This window comes from Periophthalmus magnuspinnatus, chromosome 6 (assembly GCF_009829125.3).
Source record: "Periophthalmus magnuspinnatus isolate fPerMag1 chromosome 6, fPerMag1.2.pri, whole genome shotgun sequence".
Taxonomy (NCBI): Eukaryota; Metazoa; Chordata; class Actinopteri; order Gobiiformes; family Gobiidae; genus Periophthalmus; species Periophthalmus magnuspinnatus.
The window spans coordinates 17,869,100-17,891,523 of NC_047131.1; the positions used below are offsets into that span (position 1 = coordinate 17,869,100).

A 22,424-nucleotide genomic window follows, 5' to 3' on the forward strand; every position below is an offset into this window, starting at 1 on the left:
ATGTGTATTAAAGGGCACATATTACGCAGTTTCCTCATCACAAACAGACCTGGAGTTGTGTTTTGTTTCATTCACACATGTTTAACACACAAACTGTATATTTAGGCTGACATGAAAACTACAGCTTCATGACATCACAAGGTGGAACAGAACATTTTAAGTGTTGGAGATGTAGACAGACTAATAATAAAAAGCTACTCAAACATGTGTGAATGAAACAAAACATCACTCCCGGTATGTTTTTGAGGTGGTAACAGCATTCCAACATGGCTTAAAGCGCACAAGAATCAGTTTTGCATAATACAGGACCTATAAGAGCTTCCAAGTGAATTTCTCCACAGTGAAGTCAATTAAGATCTACCTCGTCTTATGTTTCTTTAAGTACCCAGAATTCATTTGACAATATAGAACAAACAACCATCTGAAGAAATCCCACAAGCGGTCTGCACTGTTGTTCTTGTGCGTCATTACAATAAATTTAGACCGCGTCTGTCGTTAGCCTGAGAACGGCAGTTTGAGTGACGCGTCCATGCACAGATCTTTATAATCTTCTTTCTACAGTCTGGTCTGCGCGGAATATTTTCAGAATCAGAACAACCTGCTGCTCAGGCTCATTATCAGATGAATGAGAGAGAGATGGAAAAAGACATTCAACAATTACTTTCGACATCAGCGCCATAAAGAGCTCACAATCAGGGAGGAGAGAAGTAGTTCAGCAATTATTCAAAATGGCTGCCTGTTACAAAGGAAGAAGACCTGTAAATGTGCTCTTTTTAATATGTACAATGGCCATGTTACTGTATTTAGGTTCGCGCTAACAAAAAGCCCTGCCGCAAACGCATGTAAGTTAAAGAAAAGGCTAAAAAGATGACAAAGAATTACAATAATTTAAAAATAATCACATAAGTGGTTGTCACATAGTTGGTTGGAAGGAAAAACAGCACTGAATGTTCTTTTGCTGGGTACGACATGTGTTTAATAAGCCACAAACAGAACACGGGGGTTAAAAACAAGGCTTCTAAATAAAGAATATTTATTGCATCGTAATTGTATTTTTATATAACAAAACACTAATATCAGATTTTCAGATTTTAATCAATAATGCACTTTATTCAGACTTAAACTTTAACAGCCACATCAAATCAATAACATCTGCAGCTTTATGAATCTAAAAATTGTAAAAATCTAAGGTAAACTGTCTAAACCAGACCTGGAGAGACTTATCCATGCATTTCTCTCCAGTAGGTTAGACTACTGTAACGTCCTGCTCACTGGCCTCTCCAAACGAGCCTTAACACAGCTGCAGTACATCCAGAACGCTGCTGCTCGGGTCCTGACTAGAACCAGGAAGTATGAGCACATAAGTCCTGTGCTCAGATCTTTGCACTGGCTCCTGTGGCTCAGAAAATAAACTTTAAAGTAGCTCTGTTTGTGAACAAGTCTCTTCATGGACCAGCACCAAAGTACATCTCCGACATATTAGTGCCATATGAACGATCTCACACTCTGAGGACTTCAGGGACGGGCCTCCTGCTGGTGCCCAGGGTCAGGACTAAACATGAGGAATCAGAGTTTCAATTTTATGAAGCTAAAACTGGAACAGTCTTCCTGAAGATGTGAGACAGACCCCCACTTTGACAATGTTTAAATCCAGGCTCAAAACGGTTCTGTTTAGCTGTGCATACGACTGAAAGCTTTTTATTCTGCACTCTTCTCTTTTCATGTTAATTTTATGATGATTATTTATGTTTTGATTGGTTTGTATTGTGATTTTAATGTCTTTCTTATTCTCTAAAGCACTTCGAATTACTTTGTGTATGAACTGTGCTATACAAATAAACTTGCCTTGCCTATTTGGAAATATTCTCTGACATCCGGACGACACACACATCTTCAATACTTTACGAACATGTGAGTCTGCTCATCGGTGAATTTCCCCGAGTTTAGATGGCCGTGATTGACAGGTGGACATATATGGATGCTTACGAGGACAAAAAGGAAAAAAAGGATCAATGGGGACTGAAAAAGATACAAACAGATTTCTCCAGAATCAATGAGCAAAGCACTAACTGTTGATCTGAGGTGAGAGAAATTAGATTTTATTTCTTTTGTTATCATTAGCTTTGTAACGATTAGCAATAAGCATAACAGAGCAATTATAGCCGCAGAGTCCATTGTGCAGGAACAGGTTCAGTACAGAGCAACTAAAGGGAAAATAACACAACAAGTACTATCAATATTTTAGTAATCAGATTTTAAACTATCCAAATGCAAGGACTTATTTAAAAGCACAAATCAGCTCAACTGTTGTAGTACCAATTATGTCAGTTCTTTATGGTGAGATTGTATTAAAATAAATGACCACAGCCAGTGTTAGTGCTTTATCAGATGATTAGCTCAACCAACATTCTAATCTAGACACCACAACTTAGCATGTAGCAATGTATCCCAGTTAAAACCCAATCAAGTTGTTTACATATCGCCAGATGCACCTACATTAGCTGACACTGCAGTGAAAATGTGTATTAATGAATGTATAGCTGCAATGATAGCATAGTTAATGGGAGGTGTCACTAGTAACCAATATAAAGGTTTGGATTTTGATTACAATGCAGGAGACACGTAAAAGCATTTTAAGGAGGCTGACAGCAGCAAAACGCAGTTCTAAATAGTTTTAATGTTGTATATGGGGTATGTTAAAAGCCAGTTACTCAGCTGAGATGTCCATTTGAGCCCACAGAGAGACGTTATCTGCACTAATGCTGACAGGAGAGAAGACAGACTCCATATTATCTAAATGAACAATACAAAAAACATTATGGGTTATATGGAGGTGGGCGGAATAACCTCTACATCAGGGGTGGGCAAACTTTTTGACACACGGGCCAGGATGTGTATGTGTGTAGTTTGTTTGTAGATGTGTATGTTTGTAGTTTCCCCATGTCTGCTTTAGCCAGTGGCACCTTGGTCTCTCACACTTAGTAAGCTAAATAAATTTGTAAAACCTCCTTGGCACATGTACGGGAACTATAAATACTTATATAATACTGCTACCACCAAAAATAACACCTTCAAATGTTAACCAAGGTTAAAAACTGAAGTGAATTTACAGAAATGCTCCAAGAGAATGATGTAGTGACTGCAATAATTTACCAACCTAACTCCACTAAAGGCATTCATATGTAACAGGATAACACATATATCAGATATCCTGTTCTCACAATGTTTTAAATAATCTAATGATCCCATTCATCTTATATTGAACTGTATTGTGTTTACTTTAAAGGTCCAATTTTATGTAAAACTGACTCTTGTGAGCTTTAAGTCATGTTATAATACTGTTACCTCCTCAAAAACATACCTGGAGTTGTGTTTTGTTTCATTTACACATGTTTGAATAACACTATTATTAGTCTGTCTACATCTCTGAAGCTCAAAATGCTCTGTTCCTCCTTGTGATGTCATGAAGTTTTCAAGTTAACAGTTACCTTGTGCATTTTGTTGAGTAGAGACTGGCAACTTCAGGGCTGAAATTATCCAAATGATTCTAGTGAAGGTGTATGGAGTTTAAAAACACAGTGGAGGTGGAACAGAGTGTTTTCTGTGTGTTTTGATCTGCAGAGTTTGAGTTAAACATGTGTGAATGAAACAAAATACAACTGCAGATATGTTTATGACGAAGAAACAACATTAGAACAGAACAGAAAATAGAGTAATATGGGCATTTTAATGCTGACAATGGATAATTCAAATTGGTGCATTTAACATATTTTTGAGTTCATACTTTAAATAAGGATTGAAATATAATATTAGGTCTGTATGACAATGCAATGTGATGTTATTGAGGTTATATTGGTAGGATTACTTAGATTTGCTGTAAAAAGTACTGATTATGGTCAATCGGGCCAGTTCAACTGAAGGCCTGAGGGGTAATAACATTTGGATCTGAGGGCCACATTTGGCCCCCGGACACCTCTGCTCTACAGTATACTATCAGTGTTGTGGTTTTCAAATTAAACAAAAATTTGCATCTGTCACTTTTGCCATGAAGAAAATGGATTTTAGTGAATGTGACATCTATGGATTTCAAGCAAGTCTACTGAAAATGTATGTATACATATTGATCTCAGACTCAATAAACAAAACAAGTCCGCTGCGTTCTATGTTAAAAAACTGCAGTGCCCAATAGGAGCTGATGTCGATGTAAACATCATCACAATACAGAGCCTTGAAGTTGTTGGCATCTCCTATGGATAGTGGCGCATCACCGGAGCGAGTAGCATATATTTTACACTACCAAATCCAATGTGTATCAGCGATTAAGAAAATACAACTGGAGAACAAAGTCAGTAAAGTGCAATGGGCTGGTGGTGGTGAAATAGGGTGTTGATCGGAGCAATGACATCTTGAATACAGGAGTACAAAGATGGCTCAAACGTGCATAACTCAAGCTAAATACAATTTTGAGACGGTAAATGAGAAGGGGAAACAATCTGAACACTCTGAAAAGTCAATTTGACATAATAGGCCAGCTTTAAAGGTGCAGTATGCAGCTGTTCAGGTGTACGGTCTGCTGCGTGTCTCCATGTGATTCCTTTGCCTCAAATGTTCCTCAGTATGGCATTTAACACACAGGTTATGTGCACATTTCTTTGGCGCACATGCAATTTCACTTGAGTTTTAGTTTAATTATTTTATTTCTACCTGGTGCAGTAAAAAGGACAGTATAGATGGAGTTTGTTTTTTGAAATGCATTCACAGCAGCACCATCTGTTCATTCATACCCATGTGCCAAAGATGAAACAAATGCTGCTGTTGGCAAAAGCTACAGGTCCATGTCTGCAGCACTCTGACCAAAACAGGGTGGAAAAGTTGAAGTTCTCTACTTTGTTGAGGATCTATAAATAATATTTTCATTTTGGCATTCATTACTAGTGTGTACAGGCTAGAGCTACAAGGCAGGACTTGGTAATGACCATCAGAGTGAGAACAGAGCTAGGCCAAAAAGATTATGATTATGGAGAGGACAGGACACAATTCCAATGAGACAAGACAAGATTGGGTCCACGAGAACGAGACAACACAAGATTATGACTATTTATAAAACATAAGTTGAGCTATGCGCTTAACAATTTTGGCCTCTTAATTTTTGATTTATTTTATCTCTGTTTCTTCTCAAGAGGTGTATCTCACTAGCATTAATCATTTTTGTCCAAAAATGTCAAATGACTATTCTCCTCGTGTGCACAGTCTTGTGGTAATTTTATTTTGCAAGATCTTGTGGCATAAGATTTTATCCCTAATTGCAATACAGACACATTTGGTCAGGCTATAAACTGAATGAATAACTCAAAATGTGTAATTAGCCAGTTCCTCCTACTTTCTGTTGAATGCAGGAAGTTCAAGTGCCAATTTTGGAGTTGATCCAATCATAGCCACTAATTTGTAGCATGCGTCTCTTAAATGTGGACAATATCTTCTCTTGAATATTTAGAACAAAATGTCTACAGTGATCTCTTGTTTATCACAGGGTTTTGTTTTAAAAATAACCCACAATAGGTGAAACCTGCGAAGTATAGCTTTATTTTTTACAATTATTATATATGTTTTAAGGCTGTAACACACACACTTTATACACTTTTCTCACACAGGCATTAATATTTTCTCACATTTCTCTCTTGTTTAAACACTCTCAAAATTCAAATCTCCGCAGGTGCCTTTGTCGGTGCAGAATATTTCATCGACATTGTGGGTTTTGTCGGGAAGAAAACTTGCAAACATACAGCACTTCAGAGTCACACTGCGATCAAACATTTATGTTAATTTGTCAAGCTGAACGCATTCTGCACTGTACAGGAGACACGGCACGGAGGAGACTAATTAACAATGGTCTACAATCCTTTAGCCAATCAGGACGCAGAACACAATACACATTCATACACTGTAAGAAAAGCATACAAAATTGCACAAAAAAATCCGCGTAACAGCGAGGCCACGAAAGATGAACCGTGATATAGTGAGGGACAACTGCAACTTTTGTAACCTCAGATTTAGATTTTTTTTTTTTTCACTTCCTTTTTACTAGCCGCCATGTCTGTTTTGACTCTGAGTACCACGGCAGCTGGCTACTTCTGGTCAGAGTGTGGTCATTTCCGCTCTAATGTAATGTCTATGAGGTTTTTGCAGTGTTTAACATGTCACATCTTCATAAAATACTGTAATATGGTGTGGTCTTGGCTGGCCAGGTAAGTGATAAGTATGCAGTGATCTATAGTGTTGCAATTTCATATTAATAGTTGGAAGGGAAAAGTCACAGTCAAAGGACAGAAATGAACCTTTCCTGAATAGTTTTAGAATGACCTTGAGCTGTATCAGAACAAGTATGAGACACAGACTAGTACATGCCCATGGACCACTATGGACTGGAGGATTGAGGGATTGCACATATATAACCCCAGATGATAATAACGGTTGCTAACGTGACGGACATCTTCACAATGACACGAGCTGACGAGACATTTGGAGGCCATTACTCAGCGGCAGCAAAGAGGACGTACAAACTGTGAGGGATGACCAATGATACGCCTATTATCTGGCAACACAAGGTCAACAAGGGAAGCTTCAGACAGTTATATAATGGACAATGTGACAACGTCTGAGACAGGCTTTGAGCTGAGAGAAATGTTTTAATACATAAAATAGAAGAAACAGCAACACTTGAAACAACTACAGAACAGACTAGACCTCAGCTAAGGCACTGAGTTTACATCTTGCAATGGTAAAAGTATGCTCTTTCAAGTCACCCATCAAAATAACCTGAACAGATATCCAGGTAGGTACTCTTGATCAAACCTAGCACAAGATCTAGAAATGGGACCTTAGAAGCAGTTGCCCACAGCTCCTGACAGGTTTCCCAAGCGATATTGAAGGTCAAGTATGGAGAACAAAGTTTAATGTGCGACAGTATATTCATTTTTAAATTAAGGGTCGCTATGTCATTTTTCTGTTGGAGGGTCCAACACTTGCGTCTCTCTCTACTGAATTGTTACTGCTGCATCTGGAATAGAAGTATGGCATTAAAATGATCTCCATGGAGACAAGCAGACCAAGTTATAGTTTAGATCTGAGGAGAGGCGACCCTGCTCACAGTGGATGCATTTTTCAAGCATGTTTATTATTTTTTTTAATAACATACATTCCACAGTTACATCCCCACGGAGAAAAGTAGCAGCTGAAATAGGACATAGTGCATCTTTAACAATGTTGAATAATCTAGTTAATGTAATAGTAAGTTGTATTTGGAAGTTTTGATGGTTAAAAAGCATTGAGATATTGAGATGAACTGGTTAAGGCTGTATTTTATTCATGACTAAACCTGCATATTGGTGTGCTCCAGCCATGCTATTAAAGACTCCAATAGAGACAATAACTGAACATAGCATAAGCCTGTCTTGTATAAAACATGAGCAGAAAATCCATGCATTTAGTTCATGCGCAACTGCACGTCCATCCCATAATGATCCATGGACAACCTTTAACATTGACCTTTAAGACGGAGTAAACCCGACTGTCTCACAGAACAGACAGGAGTAGTGCAGGTGATATGACTAAAGTCTGTGGGGATATGGCTTTACTGTGCTGATCTAAAGCCACAGTAGTTATTTGATTTCAACTCAATTAACATATTAAATATATAATAGTAATAAGTAATGCAAACTTTATGACATGGAATAAAAAGTGAACCCTCCCTGACAGATATCCAATTCCAATCTAGTGTGTGTGTATGTATATGTGTGTGTGTGTGTGTGTGTATATATATATATATATATATATTTTTTTTTTTTTCTGGATCAGATTCTACACTTCATACCAATAGAAGTATTTTATGTTCATTACGATATGCAATAGAATCAAAGATGATCAAAGGTACCATTATTCCTGACTTCGCTAGCTTATACATAACATAGACAAGGGGTCATGAATTAACTGAGTCTTTTTTCATTCAGACATTCTTGTTTAGACTTTGTTTAGACCTGCTTTAGACTAAGGATGGTACAATGAACAGTAATATCGTTTATCATGGGGTCGACAATAATCGATTGTGGGACATTTTGTATAATTGTGATAATCGCCAACATAACAACAAGATAATCATCATTGTATCACCAGAATGTGTAGAAAAAAACCCCCTTATCCACAGGGGAGTCTACGGGAGCGAAACCCGGGTTTTAGGGACCCAGATGGGGCTTTTTTCCTATTAATTTGTATTAGAGGGGGAGCCCATGTGAGAGTGCTCACCCTGGACAAATTTCAGTGGACGGCCCTGCTCATCCACAATATTCTCTGTTAGATCTTAGTTATTTTTTCTGATAACAAAGTGCAATACTATAACAGTTGTTTAAACATGGAACAGGGTTTGGTTTAGACCTGATTTAATTCCGGTTTGTCTTTGTCTTAGTCCTGCATTATGGATTTCAGCGTCTGCAATGCCTTATATTGAAAAAAATAATGCAGTCTGTATAATGTATTGCATAATTTTTCAAACACCTTCTACAGACAGATCCATTTGATCATTTATTGATTAATTTATACCATAAACAAACATTTATCCCCAAGACCAGCAATGCAACAAGCATATCTACCCTGAAGCCTTTTTGCACAGAGATTTAAATGTATTGACCCTCTTTGCCTGGTACTTTGACAGGAATTCAGTGTGGACCACATCAGAGTTTATACCTATATTAAACATTCATGAGTGACGCGACATGACCCTAGCGTTGATTTAAAGCTTTAATCATATCCGCTTATTTATCTGCATTCAGAGCGGCTGCATTCGGTGCGCTTAGCAAATCTCCCTGTCACTGTGGAAAAGGCTGCTGGCTATAGTGTGATGTTTACTGATGGAGTAAAGGTGTCAGTTCAAAAGTTTGGGTCCACCTACACCACTGCTCAAGGTTAAAGATAACAGATGGAATTATACATATGTCTGTTTATCAAAATCTCATCTAGTTTTGATGTAACGCGAAACGAATGAGAGACATATTACGCCATATTGCATCATAAACACAATTGGTTTATGTGTAGTTTATGAAAATATGCAATAAAAATGACAAGGGAAAAGGGAAGGTTGTGGAAATAGACAGCTGATTCATTTGCACATTTGAATAGGGTTAACAACACTTCTAATAAACTTTATACATGTTTTATGTCTCAGTTGTGTAGACTTGGTGTTTATGTACTTTACACCTTGTCAATTTTAAAGCAGAATTCAACTTTACCATTTGGATCAATCAGTTAACGCTGCTTCCTGGACTGTACTGACAGCTGATATCTAACTTTCCTCACAATAAGAGGGTGGTAGAATTGACTCCCAGGTCTTTTCTGTGTGTACTTAACATGTTAATAATAATTATGCACTTAGATTATATAGTGTTTTTTATACTCGAAACCGAGATTACATCAAAGCTATTTTAGGACTTGGTAAAGAAAATGGGAAATAAAATCTGCTTTTTCATTTAAAAACTGAAAAAAATCTGTCACCTGGAGAAGTTGCATCAGCCAATGTTGCAATATCAATACTTTTGCCCTATTCAAACATGTGTCATTGCATTATTCATTCACTCCGTAGCCACAGCTGCCTTGGGGTAGACAGTCAGAAGCGAGGCTGCCATTCTACAGCCAGCCAAGCTCTCTAACCACTGGGGCTGTGCCAAAAATTGAAACACTGATGGATCGAGATCTAAACTTCGGTTGACCTTGATGATGATTTTAATGGACAGGTCTACAGCCAATCCTGAGGCAATAAGTGGTGTGGTGCTGAAGATCAGTGACCACTTTCTTGTTTAACTGAAAGCTCTGAGTCAGGCCCGCAGCTTAAACGACTATTTTCTCACCATTTCTGAGTGAAACTTAAGACCTCATTTAGTGCACGGACATCGCACACATTTCTGCCATTAGTGGTAATGCACGCATGCTTTTAGGCTTTATATATTGTACAAACTCATTCCAAACTTTAAATGTGGCTTTGTCCAGGATTATTGGTCCAATCAACTTAAAATAAAAAACAAAACAAAAAAACCCCCAAAAACTGTAGTGACCCTGACACCCTGGTCTTTATGCCTGAGGTCCACCTGTCTATGATTTCAATAAGGTGGAAAAAGATTGAATCAAAAATCAAGGTTGATCAATAACATAAGCCACTGTTGCTAGAGTGTATTTTGTATGTTCTACCAGTGTCTTGGTAGTACTTGGGTCCCTGGGGACTACACTAATATTGACTGATGTCCATAGTGGTATTAAAGGCTAGGTCATATACAGGAGACATATTTTCCTACATAATATCTTTACTTCAACATTTTTAATAATGTACATTATGTAAATCAAGGTGACCCAAGATATAGTGGAGACATAATTGTTGCTGGATGATCATATCAGTAATTTGATAGAGAGAAAAGGGGTGGGATTTAATACATTTACACTTCTTCCCACTCCCTTTTTGAGACATGTTTCTATTGATGTTGTATGACTTTTGTTACATGCACATCCCTGTTGGGCACATAACACACGTCCACCATTGGATTTCACTGCTCACATATCTGAAAGTAAACAGTACAAATTAAAATGCCTCGGTGTGGGCACAGATGGAGCCTTCTGATGCCACACAACGTCTCTTTGAGAGATCAAGTTAACAGGAGGTGCCAATCAAATTACATTAACCGCTGAGCCTCAGGAAAAAGCAGTTATGAAACCAAAAGACACAGTTTACATAATCAAAGATGATACAAGGCTTTTACTGTCCATTTTGAGGCCAAGAAAACGTTAAACTAGAAACATAATTAAGAGGTTTATCTAAGGTTCTAACTATCTAATCCATGTTATACTGCTAATCAAGGGCTGGATCACAGAGGGAACAGGCTAAGCTAACATGATGTAACTTCCCCCTCCCCAGACACTTCCAATGCATAAAAGGGAAAAAAGGTACTCCTGATCAAGCCTAAACATACAAAGTCCTTTTATTATATACTGTTGGTTAATTATCTTAATATTTTCTTCAAAACTTAGTGTAGTGCTAAAACAACTTACCATCATATTTGGTGAACTGTATACTCATGAAATCAAAAATAACAAAATAATACATTTTGTGTTTTTTCTTGAAATACATCAGATTCTATTAAGGCTGGGTGTCCCAGCTTTTTCTTGTAAATACGTAAATGTTGCTTTTCCTCCAAAGAGTAAAAGCAGCACAGTATGATGAAAGCAGACTGCTGTATTTTATATAACACTAACCTGGAAGTAAGACCCATAAGCAGTGCTAGAATTTACCCTTTACCGTAAAAAAAAAAAAATTTAAATCCCCATGTGAATATTATCACTGCACCTGTAGGTTTGTGAGTGCTATAAACTACAGTTAGATTTACACACACTTTATGTAGCTTTTCTGTTGGGGGCGTCCACCACCTACCTCTGTGTGGATATAGGTTGTTGCTTTGTCTGTAACGTCCCACAGTATAGCATTAAAAATACCTATTTTGCATTTATTCCATGTCAAGTATTTTAACTGCCAAAAAATACCTAAATTCTTGCAGTAAGCGTGGTCTCCTCTCCACAGATTTGACCTGTAACATAGCCTGTTGCATCAGCTGCTGTCTCCATGGAGATAAATAAGTATAAAACCATACTGTGGAACATGCCAGGCAAATGCACGTGAAGCTGGTTTTGATTCTGTTGAAAATCTGAGTTTGAATATACCAGCACATTACTAGCTGATTATTTTTCCATTAAACAAAAAAAAATTGCTAAATAATTATTAGCTGTTAATTATTGTGTTGTTGAGCGGAGCATTCACGACATTAGCTTCTCCATTCTCCGCCTCAGGTAAACACGCTCAACAGTGGCTCACCTGGCAGGCGTTGTACAGCAGTTGGTGTTCAAACTTCCTGATGCCGAGGATTTGCTGAAACATCTCGTAGAGCTGTTCTTTACTGAGGATGAGCTCCGACACCGCACTGAGATGAGCCCTCTGAGACCCCCGCCGCAGCTCCTCGTCCCCCCTGTAGATGGCATCGTACTTGGCGATCCAGGAGCTCAACACCGTCTCTTTGCTCAAGCCGTCGATCTCCGGCAGGCTGCGGACACGGCGTTCAATGTTCTTCTTAAAAACCTCCCTGAAGTCACTGGCCGAACAACCGCCACTTTGGACCATCCTGGACACGCGCTCGCTCTTCAAGAACCCCTGCGCACAAGACAAAACAGGGAAAAATAAACTAAATCTTCTGTTACTATCAACTTTTTAATTGCTATAGGAAAATGTTTAACAGGAGTTTATTCATCTTCCATGCTTTCCAGATGGCAGCAACTCATATAATACATTTTGTCTGCTAGAAAAATTCAAACGAGAAGGCTATTTGATAAACTGAAACTGTGGTACTGGACCCATATCTGCTGTAGTACTGAAATGTAGGTATGAACAAAGCCTGCTAATGCCAAATCTCCTATGCTGAATAACTGGGACAAATCTGAGCACAGAAATGATCAGAACAAGTTCAGTAAAGATTTAGAAAACTGAATGTATAGCTTTAAAAAAACAGCGTTATCAGCCCATCTCTCTCTCTGTTTACTCCCATCAATACACCAATACAACTATGAGGCAGACACTTAACATGTAACACTCTAAGACATGCTGTGGATCTGTTAATGCGTTTTATTGATGTTTTTCAGATGTCTAGTCTATTACGGGGACCTATGACGCAGAGGAAGGATTACCGGGATTCCCCACTGATGAAGGTCAGTGAGAGGCTGGTGTAATGGGTCTGTATTAAGTACCTCTAAAGCTAGATGACACAAAAACATGTCTATATTAAAGCTACAATTAATTATTTTATTGTAAAAGGACAACTTCATGACAAAACTGTGAGTCATGTGAGTGATGCTTTGGGATGAGCGCTGATTGGTTGTGCAAAGCTGTGCTAGTGACCAGATGAATTCATACATGAATACTAGGGATCCAGTTTTTTTGCCTCCCGATCAGACTTTTTTAAATTTGCAATTTCTGATACCAATTCAATCTCGTCTCATATTAATCTTCAAATTTTTTATTATTTTACCTGCATAATTTAGTCTGTGCTTTTATAAATAATAAGTGTTCCATGAAGAATTTAGCCCCAGTTGAATAAAATCATTACCAGATACTAAAAAAGCCATTTAAAAAAGCCTAATAATTTGATATATTACTGCAAATAATGTGTTAAACTCCTTCACAGCACAGCAGCTTCAGAACATAGTGACAGACATTAGGTGATGTTTAATCTCACTCCTTCAAAAGGCAGTGTTTTTTCACCATGTTATTTATGTTTGAGGCCTGTAAAAAGATGAGAAGCCAACCTGAAACACATTCCTACTTAACATATGCAAACAAGTTTGGTTTTCAGTCTTAAGGCACCGTGAGGACATCGCAGAGGTGAAACAAATACTGGCCCCGTCTATTCTAATGTTTTCAGCTGTTTTAGAGCCTCCTCAGTCTGTGTTTAAGATGCTCTGGGCATTAGCTGCAGTGGTAGCAGTGACAGCTGCATGCAGAGGACGCTATACACTATATTGGCCCAATCTATTCACCAAATCCTCTGTGCCAAGAGGTTTGAGAGAGCTAGGAACAAGTTAATGGATTTAAGTTTCCACTATATGCTCTCTACTTTACTCCTGTCTGATAGTGTGCCAGCTTTGGCCTGACAGAAGAAGACCAGAGAGCACAGGTGAGTCTGAACAAAAACCAGATGAGTGGGGGACAGGTTTCACATCTGCCATATACTGATAACTAAAAAAATCAAATGAACTTACAGATGGAAGCTTTAATACTGGCATTATACTGGCACATGGTAATGTAGCCTTCAAATAAAGGGTAACCAAATCATGGAAGGCAGTAGCTAAAAGACAATCAAATAAATCATTGGCCTTTTTAATGAAAGAAAAAATGGATTTCCTAAAAACTAAAAGCTTTTGGACAGAGGACGAAAAGGGAGAATAAAATGTTCTGAACTGTGCGTGACCGTCTCTAGAGGATCGGGCATGCTGAATTCAAAAGTCACAGGTCTCAAATGAAACACGTGTATGAAACTGAAACAGCGTTGTTGATGTGAGACTTTGTAACATGTGTGAAACAGAACTAGAGCGTGTAATGAGAACAGACAGAGGAGACCAACAGGCTGACATCTACAACTATTTTGGGAAAATCTCACTGTGATTTTTATGATATTGCAATAGTAAGAGACAGCAATTACAAGTATATACTATTATAATGAGGCTTGAAATACAGGGTTGGCAGGTTCACAAAAGCAGTCGTTGTTTACATTATGTTTCTTAAATTGAATTTTTAGAGCTTTTAACCATGTTATAGTTGTTTCCTTTCTCATGTACCCTATGGAAATTGTATTTAGTTTGATTCATGCATGTGTGAGTAATCTTTGTACTCCTGTATTCAAGACGTCACTGCTCCGGTCAATCCCCATTTTCACCCCCACCACCTGCATCCACTCATTCTTCAATTTTATTTTCTTAACCAGTGACACAAGCAGGATTCGGTAGCATTGTGCAGTTACTTTGGTACAAACAAAAAAAAAAAAAAAAAGATAAATCTGCTCTCCGCTAGTGTGATCTTTAGCTATCCATAGGAGGTGCCGACAGCTGCACGGCGCTTTGTTGTTCCCAGAGTGGAGAGCTCGCAAACTGGACTTTTATACAGAGAAGCCAAATACAGATATAAGTGAGTGCATCAGCAGTGACAATCGTAACAGTGCAGGATCTGAAGTGTCTAAAGAATCACATGTGTTTGTCCATTACAGCGATGACAGCTCACATTGGGCACTGCAGTTTTCAAACGCAGAAGTCAGTCAGTTTATAAAGTTGTTTTAGATGAATATTGTGATTTAAAAATGTGCAAATGTGTCATAGATTATAACTATATAGCAGACACAAGCACAATATGTCTTCTTTGAATTACCCAGTGCAAATAGTCATCAAAGTGCATTTATTCTTTCAGCCAAACATTTTAGCATTCACTGTCTCATTCATTTATAACAATGAACTACAAACACGCATGTACTGAGATGTCAGACAGATACCTACTTCTCTACTGACGTAATATCCAAATGTTCCCACTGCCGTGCCGAGTGCTCCTACCCTTTATAAATCTATACCAACATGACCGGACAGATATATTGTAAATTCAGTCATGATCTGAGCCGTGTTGTTTGTTTGGTCCATCAGTGCAGGCTAAAACAGTAATTATTCAATAAGAAGGACAGGAGTGAAGATGGACTAATGGAGGAACCGACAGCTCATTTCAAAGGAGCACATTATTTTTGCATGGCACAATGATTACGGTTTTCAAAATGGCTGATTGGTTTTGCACCCAAACTCAAATGGACTGCAGATGGATCTCACTGCACAGTCTGAGATGAAAATAATGATGTCGCTAAGAAGACAGCAGCTACTTGAGACAAACAAGTTCATGCTAAGGAAAATTGATCAAATTGTAATTGTAATTGTAATAGTAAATTCCGGTATGGCTTTTTAATTGCTCTGGAAAACCTGATTAAAAAAAAAAAAAAAAAATCAAATTTATTTTTACATTTTAACTTATTTCCATACATTTGATAGCAATATAGCTTATGTACAGTACTTGTTTACCTTTTGCAGTCTACCATTTTTGTGAACACCAGTTTTCTGATTAATCCTACAGAAATCGGTCTTGACCTAGTCCTGGTTTAGTCCTGGCCCAGGTTCATTTTCAAATAGTGCTGGTTTTAATGTGTCTTTTATGCAGTGTTCAGTGAAAGCCAAAAGCCTGACCATAAACCAAAAACCAAACTGGAAAAGCAACAACAATGCCCAGGTTACTAAATGTACTTCACTGGATCTGTATTTTCTTAAAATTTTAGTACCAGAACTTGTTTAAATCAGAGATTGCATCTGGAACACAGTATAAGTATAAATCACTCATTTTCAATTTGAGTACAGCATAAGCTTACACCATTGATCATTTTGCCATATATTGTCCATATATTCGCTCTCTAAGTCACTTGCTATAAATAACCCAATACTGACATGCAACTGGCCGCTTTTTCAACAGTCTACCACATGCAGTGGAGCCTTTGTCGATTTGTTCAAATGCTAAAATGACAATGTGACAGATGACGTAGAGGAAGTACTAGCAGGAATCACCAAAATTGAGATATTGAGCACAATGAGTCAAGTTTACTGTGATGTCACTCAGAGAAGTGAGGAGGACCCTACTCTCCTGTGCAACTGCAATATAAGCTATTACACATAGAATACTACACATAGAATACTACACATAGGCTATTACTAAGTAATATTATAATGAGCTGAGGACAGCACAGAGTGGCCCTGTGTGCACTGTGAGGGGCTCATAAAGCTCAAACTTCTTAATAATCTACAAAGCTTTTGGTCACCTTTATTTTTCTGACAATCCACCTCATATTTGTCTACTTCTGTGCATAAATGCTTATGACGATAAATGTAGTGCAATATGTTTCTACCTTTATTTTTGTTAGATTAAAAATAACAAATGTCAGGCATGGGTTTGCATTACAATAGCAGAGACTGAACCACTGTTACACCGTGAATGTCTCAATACATGGCACCAAGTTGTTTTGTACAATTTTCAGTCCTTTGGTTCCCATAATGAACTTACTGGTAAGGAGATTAGAGTAAGTCAAAGTTACTGGAGCCCCACGGTGTTCCCCATGTGCTAATTTGTTCTATTGATCTTGTGAACCAAAACAATCTGATTAAAAAGAACACAATTAAACTTCATTCACACATGATTAGACACAGTAGATGTGACACACCACATTCTCGACTGGGGCGGCAGGGGCTCAGTAGTTGGAGTACTTGTTCACCACACCTAAGGGGCTCCAGTCCCAGAGCAAGACACCCATTTTGTCAACATATTTGGTGTGTGAGTGAATGGTTTTGGATCAGTGGAGCCGGAGGATTGGTACCCTCTCGCCTCAGGGCAGATGTGGCTACAGGTGAAGCTTACCACAGCTGCATTAAATATACAGATGCATTATGTATACAGCTTTGAATATCTATTGAACCAAATGATGTTGTTTGTGTCTGCTAATGGCTCGTGCGCTGAAAGCTCTCTCTGTATCACATTATTTGCATCTTTTATTTTGACTTTCTTTACTGCCAAAATTTCTCCCATTTCTTTATTGAGGCATTTGGTAACTTTTCCAAAAACGCCTTCTCCGACAGTCTCTAATTGTGCGTACATATCCATTGGGTGAGATGTTTTGTCCATGTTTTGCATATTAGATGCCATTTGTGTGGATATGTTTAAAAAGAAGCCATGAAGCCTGAAACTGATTTGAAGGTGCAATGTGCAACTTTTCAAAAATCTTGCTTATTTTTATGGTGATGTTATTGCATAGGCTGAAATCTTCCACAGGATGGGAAACATATGTATCTTGTATTTAATCTATTAAAGGTGGAACTTAAAAATGCATAAGAAATCGTGCATTCTAACTCTAAGAGGTCTTACTTCTCCATAGATCTAACCTGTAGCCCGGAGTCACTTCCTTGTCTCCATTAAGGCGCTTGATGGAGAATTTTCACTAAGAGTTGTAAATACCACTTATTACCATTATTAATGCCTGGGGTTAAAACTGACTGTGACGCAACTCGTCGTGACTCCTCTATTCCACTATTCCACAGACTGAAGCTACTGCGACTGCTTCACCAAGTGATGATGGGAGGAGTACTTGTTGGAGGGACTAGGCACTAGGGTGCATAATATTCTCCACAAATTCTCCATTTTACAGAAGTGTGTTATTTATGGAAAGTAAAATGGACAAAAAACAGATTTTATTCATGATATACCTCTTTTTTTATTAACCATATTTTATTTTATTATTATTGTTGTTGCTACCATCACAAAACATAGTTATCAGAAATTCAAGATGGCTGCCGTCACAACTCTCGTAGCCTATAGTTTGTTTATGAACCTTTTCAGGTCTGGTAATGTTTTCTCAAGTTAATGCTGTAAACAAAAATCACCCTCTTTTTTAACCCTTATTGTATTTGCTATAATATTTCTTATAATTTGCTTTAGTGCATATTTCTCATATCACTGAATTATTATTTTCATTACATTTTTCACATTTCCTAGTTTACTTTAGTTTGGAATAAAGTAAATCAATGTCAACGTTATGTGACCAGAAAGCATGGAAACCCGAAATATATGTATGTGATGTATGTGTGTGGGGGTGTGTGTGTGCGTGCGAGAATGTGTGTGTCTTGGTCCTGTGCCTCCTGTCGGACCTCTGGGACGTCCTGACTCCCACAGAGACCCCCACAGAGACCTGATCCAATATTCACTGAGCTGATCCAACACGCCTCAGCGCTTTCACACAGACAGGGCACCAAGTTTAGAAAGGCCATTTAAGTTTGTAGTCTCACTGCACAAGTCACTGAATGTGTTTTACTGTTATCAAGAGCCGCACTCATGTTATTTACGTTGGCAAATAAAAAAAACTGAAATTGTGCTATAAGGACGTAAAGTAAGATTGATCGCCAAGAGCCATGAGTATTATAAAAATCTAACCAAAATTCTTTTTGTATTTATGATCAAGCTGTTTTGTAACTTTTTCTGTAACTTTTCAGGCCATATAGATCTAATGGAGACAAATGGCTCTACTCACATAGGACACCCGGCATATTATTTTGAAAAATAAACATAAGATAAGTGACTCTGAAATTTAGGGCTGTGCAATCATTCAAAATTTGTGTTTGCCAATATTAAATAATATGTTTGGCTTCGCACCAAGTTTTGTGGGGCAGAAAGATCACAGTGGCTTTTAAACATGAATTGAAAGACAAAATTTGAAAATATAGTTTATATTATAATCCATGGCACATATATCCGCATTACCATATAGTTCTTAACGTGCTTACATTGGCAGTACTGATCTAAAACAAGTGGGTGTGCATCAGAGGGAGGTACAACTTTGAGCAAGTGAATGTTGAAGGGAAGCCATCATCACACAGGCCTGTCACAATGATTCCTGATCAACTTATCGTTCAATAAATTATAGATGGAAAGATCATTTTTAGGGATCAATATTTATCGTATGTATCTTTTCTTTATAGTGGTGGGAATTTTTTATTTTATTTTATTTTTTTGCAATATCATAAGATTGAACAATAAAAGTTTGAATTATGAACTCCTATGAGTCAAGTTGTTGGATTCTGTTATTTACTTAAGTCAGCCATTTTTTTAACAATATTCTACATTTAAAATACTTTTTTGGGGACTTAGTATGTCGCACTTCAAAATGTGTTATCGTGACAGGGCTATTATCACATGGTTAAAATCAATTTGACTTTGCTTAAAGAAGGGATGCTTTAGTTCTAAGGAGTATTAACTGCTAACACATAACATATTTAGATCAGCAGTGTCGCCTGCGTGCACATCTTGAATGTCCTCACTGAATCCAGCGCCATCACAGGCTTGTATTAAATGTGTGTGTAAAGTGACACTTACAAAGCACAGAGCACCCTCTTTTCCCAATGTCACCCAGACATCAGTCCTGTGTGTGCCGCCATAATATCTCTATACAACAAATGTGCACATTGAAGAACAAGTTGTCTCTCGCTCTCTCCTCTCTCTGTCTCTCATCTCAGTCAACGAGGTCAGGACCATCAGAACGGTCAGGACAGTCAGGACAGTCAGGACTGTCTGTGTTATCAAATGTTTTAAAGGAAAAACATGATGTAAGCTTATTCAGTAAAGCCCAAAACTGAACAACAGCTCTTTGGGAAACAAAATGAAACGCTGTGTACATCAGAGACAAGGTTAGTGAGAGAAAAGTCGTGGACTTCCAAAACCCCGTGCATCAGGTGTAAGATGGAAGTGTGCAAACAGTGAGAGAGCACAGGGGAAACAGGTACTGAGGAAGGGCAACAGAACAGAGGAGCAACCAAGGACAACCTTAAAATGGGCCCCTGTAACTATTTTGCGTGTGCGTGCATTAACCTGTGTGTGTATGCTGGTGCACAGGGAGGGTCTGTTACCCACATGGCTGTGCGTACCTTCCCAAAAAATTCTTCAGGTGCCCCTGTAGTTCACCATGTCACCTTTGATTGTTTTGAAAATGCTAGATTTGCTAAAAACAATGTATCAACATGTTTCAGAAGTTTCAATCGGCGTCTCCCTAAATTACTGAAACATGCATGGATGACATCTAAACCCTCTGCATGTTTTTAATGAGGGAACAATGATAGAATATGTCTCCTTTAAAGTATACTTCCTCTAAAAGTTCACTTTTTACAGTACATATAAAGTAATTTCAATTTTGACCACTATTGTACAAAGTGTAATATTGATTAACAAACAATAGTATACAGCCTAAAATAGGAGAAATCCCGATGTGCCGAGTACCAGATAGTCTTCCGCTCTATAGGCACTTGGTCGGCCATCTTGGCCGACCAAGTGCAGCATAAATGTCAGCCGTTATTACTAATGAATCAACCAGCAGGGTTCCTCATTCCCCACTGCGGGAGTTAATTGGGGCTTTTAAATGGCACTAAATTATTTACAGCCAGCAGAGACCCAGCAGAGCCAGAGAGAGGGAGGCAGGCCTGAAGAAACCAATACAGTCAATTACTATATATGAGATATATTAAAAAAAATGATTGAGAGGTTAATCATTAAGAACACATCAAAAGAAAGGGTTCATTTATAGTTTGTGTTACTACAAGACACTTTTTACTACAAGCCACCTCAAATACTGATGTCAATATTTGAGGTGTAATTGTTTAAATGCATGTTGGTTAATATCCCTTACTTGTACTCAGATTCTACTCTTCTATATTAAGCAAAAAAACAAATTATGCTTTTATCTGCTAGTAGTTTATTGATTTTTATTGACCTTTATTTAACCAGGATTGTCCTGCTGTGATTAAGAATCTCCTTTTCAGGAACATGTTTTTAGTGGTTGGGGAAACCAGACCATCCAGAGGAAACCTACACAGGCACGAGAAAAACATGCAAACTGAACACAGAAAGGCCCCGTGCAGCCCCAGAAGCAAACCCAGGATGAAGTGCACGGAGGCAAGAGTGCTAACCAGTTATTTTATTTATTTTTTTTGTATTTTGGACTTGTCATTGCACTATTGATCTAAAATGACTTATTAAAAGAAATGAGTCTGCTGACTTCTGGGCGCTGATTTCCATGGTTCTGCATGTCCACTGTGCGAGGAACACAAGTTTCAAGTTTAACAAATGTTTTGTTAATCTCTTTTTGTGTGCCAAAAGATGGACAAAATTGCCTTAAATCCATAGACTGTATAAAAAAGTGGACTAAGGCAGTGCAACATCACCCATATCGTACAGCTCAAGCCAAATGAAGCTTATTGAAACTACCAGTTAGAAGGGAAAAGTTCCATATTTGGAATTACGGCTGCGAACATCACATCAACCAAAGAGCCAAACTGGGGCGAGGCTGCTGAAGATAATACCCCTTCTCGCCCACACCGCTGGTTTAGTAAGGAGCAGGCAACGCTGTCAATCAAACCTGTTGCTAACGATAACAAAAGCAACCTCAGGGAAAGAGGGCATCTGATTTGTCTGTTATCAATGTTCATATCTTGATTTATGGACAAAATAAAAATACCAGGATCATGTAGATTGGGTTAATATGAACATTTTAAGACCAAAATGAGCCTGGCAGCAATTATGAAGGGAGGGGCGATAGAAAGTGAAATGGAGCCAGAGTCAATGGAGCCGAAAACATGGCCATGCTAACTTCCTACTTGGAACAGGGCAGCTAGCGATTAGCTATAGCCGCAGCCTGTTCGTAGCAGAGCCCGTTTAGCTCAAATGCCAACTTCCTACTTAGAACATAGCTCGTGAGTTAGCCAGTCCATTTATATATAGTTTATGCTCAAGCCCAGGCTACAATTTCAAAGTAAAGTAAGTCTAGTAAAATGTCCTAATAAGCTCTTTAAGTGATCAAAGTACAGAGTCAATAGTGCATGTTGTAAAAGCACAGTGGTTTTTGCCTGACAAATTGACTGTGAGACATCCCTCATATCGAGTTATATCCTCTCCATCACCACACAGAACCATGAGACAGCCATTACTGTATAAAACAGTTAAACACAGGAAAGTGCAGACATGCAGATTGGGTGGAAAGGCGTGGGTTTGGTGGTGCCTGGAGCCTCATTCTGAATCCCATTTCTCTGTGTGATATGACTGAACCGTGGCGCAGGCTCGCAGTCAGAACAGTCATCAGGGAACACAGAGGAGGAGAGACCCAAGATAGACAGAGAACAGACCAGAGACCAGACCAGAGACCGGACCAGAGACCGGACCAGAGACCAGACCAGAGATCAAACCAGAG

The 22,424-nt window shown here is 38.3% G+C and overlaps 1 protein-coding gene across 1 annotated transcript in view; it reads right to left on the bottom strand.

The window, feature by feature from the left end:
* Positions 1-22,424, bottom strand: part of cadps2 (Ca++-dependent secretion activator 2) — a 244,053-nt gene that overhangs the window by 122,171 nt on the left and 99,458 nt on the right. The window contains exon 3 of the mRNA XM_055222491.1: positions 11,900-12,232. Coding sequence (XP_055078466.1) covers positions 11,900-12,232 — 333 coding nt within the window. The remainder of the gene's footprint in view (positions 1-11,899; positions 12,233-22,424) is intronic.